Below are 14,978 nucleotides of genomic sequence, written 5' to 3' on the forward strand. Positions count from 1 at the left end.
TGCACGCAGCCTTGTCCATGAACACAGCCTTTTGGACCACCAAGGGATAAAGTAGGCTCATTCCCAAGGTCTGTTCAATTTCTGGCTGGTCTGTCTGCCAGTCTATTGCTAAAACCAAGCACTATTGAGACTTCAGGCTGGCTGCGGTGTTGTCAGCAATGACACGGGCTTGTTCATGCTCCAGATAAAGGCAGGCCCCCCTAAGGGCCCCGGGAGAACCTTTGTGCCGTGTAGCTAGGGGAAGGGGAGCGGAGATGGGACTGCCCTGGCTGAAATACCACAGACTCCCATCATAACACCACTTAGAGCAGTTCTGCCCATTTCCTTGAATAAATGCGCCTCCCATTTGTTGTATGCTTTTGACCAATTTCCCGAGTCTCCATTTTTTGGGACAGGTTTGTTTAGTTTTGATTTTTAGCGATAGGATCTGCTGAGCTCCTTAACTGGCCACTCCGGAAGTCCTGCTCTGTAAACCACATAAGTTGTACAGATTAATTATACAAATTCATCTTACTCCTTGGGGGAGACAGTGGGACCTTCCTTGGGTTGTCAAATCCCCAGGGTAATGTCACCTTGGCAAAATGTTGACTTCAGCCTGGAAACTAACTGGATCTGCAGGAAGAAGTCCAATTGTACAGACCAGAGCACCTGAACTAGTGGCCCTCTGTACTTATTTTCTTCCAGTTAGTTTTTAGGCAGGCTTTTTCAAGAATATTCAATGATCATATACATTCCATGAAAAAAAAAAAACCACCAAAAAGAGCTCTGTGGCCAACATTTGGTTCACACCAAGTTAAACAAAATCAAAAGAAGTTAACGTCAGGACTTCTCAGAGCTTTTAATATGCTGTTTGTTGAGACTCTCTAGGAAAGAAAAAGTATAGTGTTTTCTCAACATAATTGTGACCAACGAACACATTTTTCCTCCACAGAGAATTTCAAAGTATTAGTGATCTTTGAGACACCCTTTGGTGTGTTTTACTTGAAAATTTCCACTTGGATCAGACATACTGAGATGTTAAGGGAAGAAGTATGTTCACAACTATGAAAGCTATATGCATTAACCTTCTAAAGGGACCGGTGCTAGTGGAAATGAATGGAGGAAATCCCTCAGGGAGGTCTATTTCAGCAGACAATCAAGCTAATACAGCTGCCCCTCCTCACCAGGAGCATTTCATTGGTAACCTTCCAACTTCGTTTTTGTTTTTTTAAGGAGGCCTTCCCATGTGCCTGGCTTAAGTCAGACTTTTGAAAAATAAAGACACCATCAAGGAGTACAGTTAAGGGTGAGCCAGAAAAGAGTTACAAGCTGGATGTGTCAGAAGAGGCAGGCTGGGGGTGTCCACAAGGTGCTGTGGTAAGGCCAATGGCACAGTTAACCTGGACCAGGGTGTACAAGGAGACCTGACAAAGGCCGTGATGTCCAGGCTGGTTCTTGCAGGCCAAAGAAGGCGTGGCCAGGACAGGCAAAGGAGAAGAGCATGTGCAGAGGCAGAGAGCCACAGGGAACAGTGTATTCTGGGGACTCCAAGTTGCTTACGTAGCTAGAATGTGGGGTGTAGAAGACTGGACAGGTACAAAGGTAGCAAAACACGAAGGGTTTTGTGTGGCACCCTGTGGGGTTTGGATCTTATTCTCAGAGTGAAGGGAGATTATGAAAGGCTGTTGAATCTCAGGATGGTCTATGCTTCAGAAGCTCCCTCTGGCAGCAGTGTAGAAAAGGGATCATGGAGGTAGATCAGAAAGCCAGCTCCAGGCGGCCAGCAAGAATAATGAGGGCCTGAATGAGCCAAGATGCTGGGGCGAAGCGGACAGAGGGAGTGGTAGACCATTCCTAGGCTTCTGACTTGAACAATACCAGGCACTGGTACAGCCACATAACCGAGGGAACACAGGACAAGGGGCAGGTGTTTGGGAAGGAGTTAATGCATTCAGGTTTGCACTTGTTGGGTTTGAAATTCTGACAGAACGTGTACAAGACATTCAGGAGATGGGTGGGACTCTGGGTTGAGACACAGATTTGACAGGTTTCAGGATAGAAGGTTGTTGAAGCCATAGGTGTGGAAGGCAAGGGCAAGGGCTGCGGAGACTAAGCAACAGACAAAACTGGCGGGAACTGCATCTCCCTCTTCCAAACGCCTACAGCACGTGCCTGGAGCTCAGACGGCATCTGTCATGCGCTGCAACATTTATTTAGCTCTGTGCCTGTGGGCCACAGAAAGTGTCATGCTAGATGTGAACGTATGAAGAGAAATAAAAGATCCTTTCGTCCACGGAGGCTATGATGTCGTTGGGGGGGGGGGAGAATTCTACCCAACTATTATGAAAATGAAATGAAGAGTTATGAATATGCTGAGTGTAGAAGAGGCAATTAATCCAATGGAAGATATAACCCAGGCTTCGGGAAAAGAGGAGAGCATCTGAGTTGAGGTGGGAAAATAAGTGGATTTCGCAAGCAGGGAAGGGGAAAGAAGGCAAGTAATTTGAGGCTGGAAACTAACAGATCACAAGAGAATGGAGTGCGGGAAGTGACAGAGAGAAAGAAGCTGGAAGGGTGGCATGAGGCCAGGATCCAGGGAATCCTGCTGAGATTTCTCAGGAGTCCATTTTAAAGAAGGCACACACGGGCCTATGTACACCCAAGGGCCTGTGATGTAGCTAGCTTCGTTTCTGCCTATTCACTAACCTCAGAAACACATTTAAGAACGATCAATCACAAATGCTAAAGGAAACCTACAAAACCACCACACTACATTTCCATTCTGCAAAACTGCGTTAGTGGAACTTTAATTACTTGGCTTCATTATAAAATTTCCACTGCATGTAAGTGTAAATAATTTCACTCTAATGCACTCATTTGAATCTGTGGCTGAAAGCATTGGTAGAAATCCCATTTTTGTGGCACTTCCTTGGCACACTGAAGGAAAACAAAATGTATACTGTTAATCAAGCCCTGAGTGACTCTGAAAGTGATGGGTTGCATAAAGATAGCAAATAATAAGAGAAAAATCTATTTTAAAGATTAAAAATATTTTATTTAAACTTTTCTTCATAAACACTTTTAACATTTTTTTTTTCAATTTAAAAACAGAATGGATAGCATAAACATGTTTGAATAGATTATATTCACGGCTTGGGAAAAATTACCTGACAAAAATGTAAAGGCTTTCAAAACAGGTATAAAAGGCAAACCTTAAATTATTCTAAGATTTTTAAATCGGCCCTAGGATTATTTGACTACTGGCCCAAAATGTACCTAAAGGTCAAAATATTTTTCTATAGACAAAGGATGCCCAAGAGGTAGAGGGCATATACAAGTTAGGTAGAAAATAACCTCTCTGACCACCTCACTGTAACTCTCCTTCAGAAAGCGAACACCTAATCCTTACTGACACACTGATAGATAAGGTTTTTAATGCAGTTGTTCCCAAAGATGTAAAAAGAAAATCCAAGAATATCGAGGGGGAACAAAGCAAGCTGATGGCATTCTCTCGGTGTTGCTCACGTAACACCGAAGTTACACGGGTACATGTACTAAAAGGCTAGGACTTCCACGAGCTTACTGATTCCAGTCTATGTCTATTGAATATTTGACTTTATAAACTCTCAATAAACTAATTTTTCAGGACTTTCATTTTAAAGATAAATCTCTTTTTAGAAGATATTTATTCCCAAACCAACTCTAATCTGATTGAACAAACATATGTTCCCTAAAAATGTTCAGAGTACAAAAAAAAAAAATCAAAAATGTGTAATAGGCAAAAAAGAAAAATGGCACTAGCAGTTTTACTGCCATATAGCCCTCAGTTATACCTAATTTACACTATTATCTATGTTGTGTTTTACTTCAGTCTAAAACTTTAAATTATGTATTCTCAAAAGAGCTAGTCCTTTCTGAGATAGCTTATAAACTGAAATATCAATTTATATTATAAACTGAAATGTTATGACCTACAACCACATATACATATATAAAAATAGTCCCACTGAACGTTTGACATGTTTAGATTATGCAGCTCAAATAATTTGTTATAAAATATTTTAAAGCTTAGTTTCATGTAATTAAGACAAAACTCTCCATTTTTACCACTTCTCCTCACACAAATGTGTGTGTCCTTTACTATGACTCGAGCAGGCTTCCCAGAATGAGGTGTCCAAAGGTGCTGCTTTAGAAAAGATAAGTGAAGGGCTCAGTCAATATTTCACAAATTAGAGTAACACACACACAGAGCAGAGTAATGAGGACACACAGAATGCTGTCTCAAGAAAAGCTAATAGTTCTATTAATTAAGCTTTGCTTTTTTTAAAAACCAGTAGTATTTCTTCCAATATAAAACCTTCAATGTGAGAATCTTGGATTTTATGAAATGGCTGTAGTGCAAGGATTTTCTTTAAGCAGACTAAAATCGAAACTGAGAGGGTCAAAGATATGGAGAACAAACATTTCTAATTAAGATGTAATTAATGAAAATCGGCTATTTTTGTAAAGTCTGCCGTTTAAAATGTAAAGTGAAAACACACAAGGATCACAACAGTTACACTGTATAGTTTCCAATCTGACTGAATTAAAAAAAAAAAACTATTTTGAGCACATACAATGTAGATTAACAAAAATGGTTCCAAATGAAGCACACAAAAAATAAACTTGAAAAAAATTCTATGGAAAAATTTTCCATAGTTTAGTATAACAAAAATAAATCTCTTTCAACAATTAAACCACAATTTTAAAAGGGAATGTAAGTTAATCATGGATTTAAAATAACCTATATTAGCACTACATATAAACAGGTGAGTTTTCTCAATACATTCAGAACCCAAGCAATAGCAACTATTCTTAAAGCTCAAAACTGATTACAGCTAACATCAGGTCAGACATGACTTATGTGTGAAGCTGAACCCAGAGTTAGTTCAAGTTAAGATTTCAGAAATTTTCTAAAATGTGAACTTTGATCTTGGTCTTGTGTCTTGAGAATGGAGACCAAGAATATGCAACTGTTCGCCCAGACTTTACCCTAACTGGGGCTATGAAGTCATACCTAAGCAATTAAAGAGAACCACCACTGGTGTGTGACGTATAAAAGCCTGATGGGGTACCCTGTCTCGATTTTTTCCAGCAAAAGACAACGATGAGGAAAATAATGAAGACGTTATTATTGTTATTTTCTTTAAAGCAAGACAGCACACACACAAAACATTAAACCAACTAATGTATTAGAAAAAGAATTAAATGGCTAACCTAATGCCTAACTTTCAAAAGTAAAATGATTAAAAATGCTTTTTAAAAGGTAGAAAAAGACTTTTACTCATATTACTATGGCCAACAAGATACTGAATTCCGTTTTAAGAAAGTGAAAGTAAATGACAGAACCACTTAATAAAAATTTAAGTCTCATATACAAAAGAATATCATTAACTTGATTTCTAAAACCAACGCCAATGTTTCTCTTTCTCAAAAACTACTTGTGTACCTGACTGTTTCTTAAACTCAAATGTCTCCGGTTTTGGAGTTTTAAAATCAGGCGTTCTTTTCATAGTTATCTAATTGCAAAAACAAAAAAAACAAAACAAAACAAAACAAAACAAAAAAAAAAACCAAAAAACCCAAAAGTCTTCACATTTCCGTGACTTCACCCTTCCATTTTGTGTTCAGTGGTGGCAGCAGCAAAAAAAAAAAAAAAAAAGTGAAACTAGAAAATTTATACAACAGCCATAGAAGAAGGCATTGCAATATTGCACCAATATCCTAAGACCTGGCAAGTTTTGCCAGTGTAGAACTAGTCTGTATCAGATATAGACTCTACTCAGGAGAAAATGGCATCCATGTGAATGATCCACTCCCTGGTTATTCTTGCTTAATCTTGTTCTTCCTTCTGAGTTTAAAGAGTTGAAAGGTGCGCGGCTAATCCTACAACACTTACTATAAATGCTTTTAAACAGTTATTCTTGATCTGTTCTGAACTTTGAGGTTACTATCCTTCATGCTAGTAGCTTTCAGTAAATAAAACAAAGGCTGGGGGCTTACATCCCCGGTGCCACTAAGTATTCTGTACTAAATAAACAAGTAGATATGACCAGTAAGATTATAATTCTGTTTCTTACCTCTACATCAAAAATGAGCTCAAATTTTCCACGAGTTGCTACTTTCCATTCAATAACAGACGCAGCGGCCTTACTGAGTGTAAAGAATGGGAGTTGCACTTACTTTTAAGGGGCCTCTATTTAGGAGTCTGGTATGACCTAAATGCTCTTTAAAAGTGCTTGCACGCTGCAAGGCCCGGGCTGCGTCTACCACTCCGACTCTCACTAAAAACAGGGTAACGTTAAACAGACTGCAAAGAAAAACATTTTCAAAAAGAAGACATACATTGAATAAGGAACACTAACGTTTACTTTTGAAAAGAAAATATAAAATGTTAGTTTTCAGAAATCCATACATGTTTCAGGAATACACGGAGTTCCAGTATTACTGAATCAGTATGGACTGAAGATAGGCTACTTTGATACCAATGAGGACTCCAGTTATTTTAACTTTCTAAAAATGTTAATACACGAAAAGACGTTACATCTAAAATTCAACAAGTATGGCAAACCGTGTGTGCAAGTGCACTAGCTTAAAAATATAGAATCCTAACCACGCATAAAAGGAGATGTGCCTTATATGTTCATAAGATGTATGCAAGTATGGATATGCTTTCACTAACACAATGCAGATAAGAGAAGGCAGCTTAGAAATAGTGTTTTGAATATAAAAAAGTTAATTTTGTAGAAAATTTATATTTTTGCATTTTCAGCAAAAAGCCATGCAAAAAGGTCAAGAGTTTTAAACTTAAATTATAAAACCAAAAGGTCTAACAGACTGTAATACACTGAAACGTTCCAAAAGATTTCAGATCGAGATAGGAACCAAAATTACATCCAGTGACACTTATCAGGTCTTCTCTTAGAAGATGCAGGACTCCTACGCTGACATCTGAAAGAAATGTTTAAAGCACAAAATCAACTTCCCAGATAAGTGGATCACTCTATTAAACTGCTTCTGGAAGTAGTTTCAAGAGCTAGCGCTTAGAATGAACTTATTGCATGAGTCTGAGGCCACTAAAAAGAAAAAAAATACGGATGCTAGCACAGAATGAAAATTTTTTTACGATACTAGACCAATGGCTTTGATAGTAAAACTGGTGAGGTTTTTCTTCACTTTTTTTAATTAACTACTTCGTCACAAACAAATCTTTTGTTTGGCTTTTTTTTTAAAGGGAGAAAGATGTCATTAGTTGCAACGCCTGACCTCGTCCAGTATATATTCCGGGAAGTGCAGGTTGCACACTTGTAAACCATCCAGCTTGCAGGGCATCCGCGGGTACTCATCTTCCTTCCACTTGTTTTCTTCTGGATCAAAAGTAAGGATGGAATCGCTGTAATGACCGTTGTAGCAAAGGCCTCCGAGAACCATTATTTGTTTGTCCAGCACAGTCACACCATGGCCACTTCTGCCAATTGGCATGGATGCCAAGATGGTCCACTGATCAGTCTCTGGGTTGTACACTTCTGTGGAAGGGCATCCCTGAGACTCAAAAGAGGCCCTCAAGATCACACAGACACCACCGAAGACATAAAGCTTGCCGTTGTAAGAAATCATCTTGTGAAAGCATCTTGCGTAATTCATTTTGCTCTTATTCTCCCAACAGTTGGTAACCACTTGCGTTCTTCTGGTCCGCTGTTCTATGGTCCCTTCTTTACTGGGGTCGAACACGCACACTTGTTTGGAGGTGGAAGATGAGGTGATTCCACCGGTGATAAACAACTTGTTGTTGAGCACTGTCCCTTCATGTCCGTATTTGTTAACTGGATAAGGATCCACGAATTCCCATTTATCATTGGTGATGTCGTATCTCTCGGTTGAATAGAAAGTCTCATCTCTGGTTCTGCCAGCTACGGCATAAATAAACTTCCCAATAACACCAACTGCAAACTCTGAACGTGGCACTGACATGTCTGCCATCCGGAGCCAAGAGTTCTGCCTCGGGTCATACCTGAACACTTTGGAAGAAGCATGGAATTCGCCATCTGGGCCCAGTTCTTCCCCGCCCAACAAGAACACGAAGTTATTGACGATAGCAAGGCAGTCCGGGCGCAGAGGAACCTGCGGGCCCTCCAGCTCCCACCAGACTCTTGGCTTCTTTAAGAGAAGGATTTTACTGTTAACCATGCTATGTCCAATCATTCCTCGGAATACTGTAGTTTGGGGTTTGGCAGAGCGGATGCGGCTGGATTTCATGTCCAACAAAGGCTGCTGGTGAACGTTCTGAAAGTAATTCAATGCTTGGTCAACTTCATAGCGCAGCTGTCGGGAGTATCTATAAAATTCGGATGTCTTAACCTAAGAATACAAGTAAAATAATTTAACCAAAAGAAAGAACATCAATGGCAAAAAAATATATATATATATATCAAAGCCAACTAAGGAGGCTAGTGTATGATCTAAGGCTTGCTGTACTAAAACTGCTTTTCTTGTTAAGATCACATACTTTTTTTTAAACAAAGCTATTATATATTTGTTTTTATAATAATCTATGCACAGTCCCAAGCCTTTCAAAGTAAACAAGCTATTTTCCAGGCACAAGCTAAATTCCTCTAGCAAAATATACTGATCATCTATTCTGTATCAGGCCCTGGGATATAAGTGGTGATTATGAGGACAAACAGAGGTTTCACAGTAGAGGGAGTCACGGCCATGGTTTCCTTAACCACAAGGAACACTGTAAGAGCAACCATGACTGAATAACTTGGGCAATCAAGTTAGTGAGTTAGTAAAAATTTTAGAAGATGCAAAATTCTCAGTAGGTTTTTGCTATAAAGACTTGGTCGGATATCAGCAGCTCCTACAACCATCAAGCAGGTGACAAGGTCCAATTTTTTTCCTTTTTGTTTTTGGAGCTGGAACTACATCATTGTGAGGATTTTCTTTTTTAACCAAAATCTTATGAAGCACTTTTAAGTACTGTGCTAAGTTCCATAGGGAGACAAAAATGTTAAGTATAAGATGGGGTCTGTTTCCTCAAAGAACTTCGAATATGTTTGGGGAAATGAAAATAGACACAGATTTGCCAACAAGCGAATGAGGCGGTTGGCGGCTGGGAACGAGAGCGCACAGCCCATCTGTGAGTGCTGCAGATGTGAAGACAGGGAACATACCAAACCGGCCCAAAAGACAGGCTGCCTTGTGGAAGAGGTAGGAAGCTGGACAACCACGAAGAAAAAGCCCGTGTCATAATGACAAGGATGAGTTGAGAGTCTCCCATGTCGACGGGAAAATCAGATATTGAGAGAGAAAACGGGCAGAAAACAGTCAGTGCATGACTGACGTGAAGTAGGGATAGGTTCCCAAAGCGAGGACTCTGACTGATCGGAGAATTTAGACTTGAGGTGCTCTGGAGAGTGCTGTCACTAAGGGACACAGGAGAGGCATTCCACTTCACTGGTGATCCATCTGAGCTGCTGAGAGGACACGGACATGGCGAGGTCCAGGCACCCGTGGGGGATCCAGGGGGACTGCTTGGGAGGGAGCCAGCACCAGGCATTTACTTAGGAGCTTCCTTTTCCTCCCTCTGCCCTATCTTTCTCATTCATTCCCTACCTCGGTCCAAAGAAAGTCTGAAACAGAAAGGACCACAAATGTGTTTTAAGTATTTTGGTAACTGTCTTTCAATATAATTGGCTTCCTTTGTAATCCCAATCACTGAACTTTATGGCTTTAATATCATTATTCTGAGAAGGGGTCCTTCCGTGGGTTTCACCAGGGTAGCGAAAGAGTAAACAGCACAAAAAAAGGTTGAGAATTCCTTGTCTTACTGCGTAAAAGAGACAAAATGGATATCAATACTTCACTGAGGCTTTACATGTAATATCTCAAGTTAAATTATTCCTCCCATAAGAGAGTAACAATCATCACTATTTTTCTAAAAAAATGAGGATCAATTGTAAGATGAAAAAACTGAGGCGTAGACCCTTAAGTGAGGTGCCCAAATTGTTTACATGACTAAAACTGATAGAGCAGGGATCTGAAACTTGCACCAGGACAGTCTTGCTCCAAAGCTATTTCCAAGAGGTTACTGCACAGCTTCCACTACTCATTAGAAAACTCTTTAAATGACAAACTCATTTATTAAAACACTTAACATACATGTTCAACAAGTTATCCTAATGACCCTTCTCAAAGAAAAGATAGTATAATGGTTCTTGAAACAAAGAATCAATTGCGTGGATCACAATGACTGGACATCCAACCCCACTCTTCCTAGCAAAACACCTAATGTAGAAGAGATCAAATAATGAATGGTAAAGAAGTAATTTCAATAAGCAGTCTAATAATAAAAAATATAGATCTGAAGTCTCGTCCTCTACTTTTGCTTCACATATAAAAACGTACAGAACAAAGGAAATGAAGTGAGCTTCAATCACTTATGAGAAACAATGGAAACCTATATCGCCATCATCACTGAGTGTTTATTAACCTGGAACGATGTTCACAATAGATTCAGTTTTTTAAAAAAGCAATTGTACACTGGTAGCTCAACTGAATAAGATTTTGTGTATGCCCACTTGCGTTAATAATGATTATCTCTGAAACTTCACAAACATCTCTGCATTCTTTTTTATGTATCATATTTATAAACAAAAAGAGTCTTGCCATTTAAAAACTGGGTTTCTTAAAACCATCAAATACACATTTGCTTAGGAAAAACGAGCATCTTTTTTTGTCTTTCCATTTCTTCTATGAATTGCCTAATGGTGTATCTCACCCATTTTTCCTCACCTTTTTCTTAATTGCAAGAGCTAAAAGGCAATACCCTGGAAATCAACCAGAAACAGAAACCTCAAATTAAATATTTAAGTGCCTACTGTGCACAGCCAGTGGCCTGAGAGCTACACAGGTTTTGAAGTAACAGAATCCCTTCCAGCAATGTAATTAAGCACCACGTCAAGCTGCCCAGGATAGCCGATTAAGAATCCAGTAGAGGAAAATATCCAACCTTGGCACTCAGGAGTTGTGGGATCTTGGGCAAGTAACTCAACATCCTTATAGCCATTTCCTCATCTTGTATTACTGGGAAAACAATACTAGTACCTATGGCTCATAACCCTAAGGCAGGAGACAAGCAAGATCATCTATGTGAAAAGGAGACTATGGTACCTGTCATGTGGCAATGTACAACAAACAGCCATTCTTAGCTACCATCACTGACCAGCGGACATCTGTAAAAGTGTTAGCTTAAGTCAGTGCGTCTGATGATGTACTTTTGGTCTGCATAAAAATTCAGTCTTTCCAAAGTAAGAGGAGAAAGGAGAGAAACTGTTACTCTGGACCTAATTCTCCCCAATAAAACATGATTGGTAAGATGCAAGGAGGAAGAAGCTTTATAGAAAGCAGCCATGTCATTTGGAAATCGAGAAGGGAAGGGGAATGTTGCACATATTGGATAGGCAGATTTCAAGTTTTTTAAAGGAAAATTAGGATCAATTCCAAGATCGGAAACTGTGTAAAGAAGCTCAAGAAGGCTTGGAGGCTCTCAAAAGCATAATGCTGACTGCATAATTGCAAAACACACTGATGAGGGGAAGAAAAGGGGAAAGTATCTAAAAAATCTGATGTGCTGCACAGAGAACTTTCTGGAATTCAGATGTTAAAAAACCACTTACAACAGATGGTAAAAAAAAAAAAAAAACCCACAAAAAACAAGTATTACAAAGGGTGAAATGGAGCTGTAAGCATATTGTAAACGAGGCTAAAGCCTCAGGATGAACTGTGACTTTACAAAGCGCCAGATAATGAATAAACGGCGTCTTAGAGGTTAGAATAAAAAGAAGTAGAGGCAAAGGGAAGCCCCTCCTGGATGGGGTGGTTAATGTAATAGTAACAGAGACAAATAGCCTTCTCCTATTTTATTTCCATTCTTGGCTAAGGATGTTTTCTTCTTTCTAATCTGAAGATCAAACACAATGACTAAGAAGAAACTTAAATCCAAGATGGCTGAGGAAAAAAAAAAAGAAAAACTAGATAGATATTCTCATTAAATTCAAGTCATTTGATCTCAAAATCACATCCTGGGATCCTGAGAGGCTTCACAGATAAGGCTGCTTAATTGCTTTTCGTAATCTGTGTGGAATCATGAATGGGAAAGTACTAAAAGCCAGACATCCAAACTACGGACTGGTTAGCCTGAGGCTGATCTGTATTGTTAAAAAACATCACTTGCGATAAGAAAGCGCTCCACGCTGGGAGGCAGCATGGACTCACCCAGCAATGCCAAACCTTGACCACTTCCAGTTGAATGAGGACGTAACAGAACTGGCAGAGAATGAGAGAACCTATGAATGTGGCAAAGTAATCAACAAGTCCAATGATAAAGAGAAACACCAGGGACCCATGAACCACATAAAACTACAGAAATACTTGTGTTAATGCATTCTGGGAGCAGGGGGTGGGGGCACAGTAAAGTGAGAGGGTGGGAAGTCCACAGCTTTTGTCAAATAGTCCAGGGATCCATAAACTCCAATGGAAAGCTATAACTGACTACCCTCAATACAGACTAACAATGCGATAGGGGAGAAGAAAATCATGGACTGAATTAAAACAGACAATCCCACCCTCTCCATTTGGTGAAACCACAGCTAAGAGGGCTGAGTTCCATCACTACAATTTAGACATCACAAAGCGGACCACATCCCGGACAGCAAAGGGATCCAAACCATATGAAAAAATGGTAAAACTGACAAGGAATGTTTAAACTCAAGAGAAAACTCGCGAGAAAGATGGCAACCGTTTTCAGGACCAGTCAGTGGAAGTGAGAAGGAAGATTTGGGGGCCAGCATAGGGAAAAGCTTTCTAATTAGAACTGTCAAGATAATGGATGTTCATTACATTATTTTAGGAGCACAGAAACCAGGACAACTCAAATATCTCACAAATAAGACACTGGTTGGCTGAACTCTCGTATGCAGTCTTTACCATCTGCAGTCATTAAAAAGGAGGAGGTTAATCCACACGCATGAACACAGCTGTTCAAATGTCAAGTGACAAAAACTGCAGAAGAGTGTAACATTCTCAAAAAATAAAAATGGACTCTTTTATACAGCTGGCAGTATATTCAGAGGAAAACATATGTATACACATACAACATGCAGTTGCCCCTTTTCGGGTTCTATATAGGTCTGTACTTGGCTTTTTTTTTTTTTTTTTTTTTTTTTTTTTAACAAGGATTACGGTAAGAAGGGTATGGGTACCTATTCTCCCCAAGCCAGGACTGCCACCTCTGGAGTCAGCATTCCTGCCAGTGGAGGTAGTCCAGGTGGGACCACGTATCAGGAGCGCCACGGAGGGGTCCTGGCGTCACATGAGGACGAGGCACCACGGCCTGTGTGATAGCCTTCCACATTCCAAACCCAGGCTCTTACAGATTCCATCAAACGGAGTCAGCTTAACTACTTCTTATAGTCATTCTCCTGTCTCATTTGCTACCCAACCTTTGGGTCCCTTTGTCCTTTTCTCCCTCCATCCATTCTGTTGTCTTCCTTTGAAACTCCAGCTCCAAAGAATTTAAAACGTCACTTCAACTCTGTTAAAATCCACATCACAGCTCCATATCTTTATCCAGCCTGTTCTACCTGTGGGCCCCCAATAATGGAAGCTGTGTCTTGGAGATAGTAGATTATACCCAAGAACATCTTCTAACCAAAGAAATTTAGCTCCTCCTCTCTGTCACAACTCAAAGTTCTAGATCTACCTTGCCCTTTTCCCAGGGCTACAATTTTCCTCTGAAACCAAATAATACAAATAAGCACAATTATAATTAGTTTCTTCTTTCATCAAAGAAATGGGGAATTAATGCCTCTTTGATAATCCTGGACAAAGTAATTACAGATACTCTGCTTTAAAACAAAAGGTGGAGGGCTGTATGAATGGAGTCATTTGAATGCATTAACAAAGGGAGCTATCAAAAAATAATCACGTGGCTCATCCTTAAGCATTTCTCCCATCATTCACTCCCCACCTAACAGTTTATCTGTAGATCAGGTACTTACAAAAGCAAGATATGGGGGAAAATGACATTTCTTTCATATTCTAAAGAACTTTCCTTATCCTTTCATAGGATTAAAAAAAGCTGTCTTAATACTTAGAATATATTCAATATTACTTTTCTTACTTTGATACTTTAAAACTGCATTACAAAAAAGCATCTTCTCTTATACTGAATACAAAATTAAATTTGTTACCTCTCAAAAACAGTGATCTGAAAATCCTAAATTGTTTTTAATGTAATTGTGTATGTGCATATAAAGGAGAAAATGTGAGAAATTATCAAATTGGAATGTGGTTCCTATAAATATATACTCAGGTGAAGAAATAATAGCTAGATATTACCACTGGCCAAAAATTCCATGTTTCTCCCTCCACTATCAAAATGTTACATCATCCATTCATTAAATTTTTATCTTGTAAAGGTAATTCATATATTTTGAGAATTTTGAGAATTAAAACAGAATTGGTGATATAACTAAAACAGCCATTTCCACAGAGCTTACTACTTTTGTTTGATTAAAAATCTGCAATTTAAAAAATCTACTAAAACTGGCTCAGCCAGTAAAGCATGTGACTCTTGATCTCTGAGTCGTAAGTTCCTGCCCCACACTGAGTGGAGAAATTACTAAAAAATAAAATATTTAAGAAAAAATATGGGACGCCTGGGTGGCTCAGTTGGTTAAGCAGCTGCCTTCGGCTCAGGTCATGATCCCAGTGTCCTGGGATCGAGTCCCACATCGGGCTCCTTGCTCAGCAGGGAGCCTGCTTCTCCCTCTGCCTCTGCCTGCCATTCTGTCTGCCTGTGCTCTCTCTCTCCCCCTCTCTCTCTCTGATAAATAAATAAAATCTTTAAAAAAAAAAAAAAAAGAAAAAATAGCTGGCTACAGTCTAAAATTATTTTA

The 14,978-nt window shown here is 39.4% G+C and overlaps 1 protein-coding gene across 3 annotated transcripts in view; it reads right to left on the minus strand.

Annotated features, from left to right (window-relative positions):
- Positions 1-3,010: 3,010 nt before the first annotated feature.
- Positions 3,011-14,978, minus strand: part of KLHL15 (kelch like family member 15) — a 34,829-nt gene continuing 22,861 nt past the window's right edge. For 2 of the 3 annotated variants that reach the window (XM_059157179.1, XM_059157178.1), the window contains one exon: positions 3,011-8,376. In XM_059157179.1, coding sequence (XP_059013162.1) covers positions 7,267-8,376 — 1,110 coding nt within the window. In that variant the 3' untranslated portion in view covers positions 3,011-7,266. The remainder of the gene's footprint in view (positions 8,377-14,978) is intronic. The other variant, XM_059157180.1, reaches the window with a different exon arrangement.

This window comes from Mustela lutreola, chromosome X (assembly GCF_030435805.1).
Source record: "Mustela lutreola isolate mMusLut2 chromosome X, mMusLut2.pri, whole genome shotgun sequence".
In the NCBI taxonomy this organism is placed as follows: domain Eukaryota; kingdom Metazoa; phylum Chordata; class Mammalia; order Carnivora; family Mustelidae; genus Mustela; species Mustela lutreola.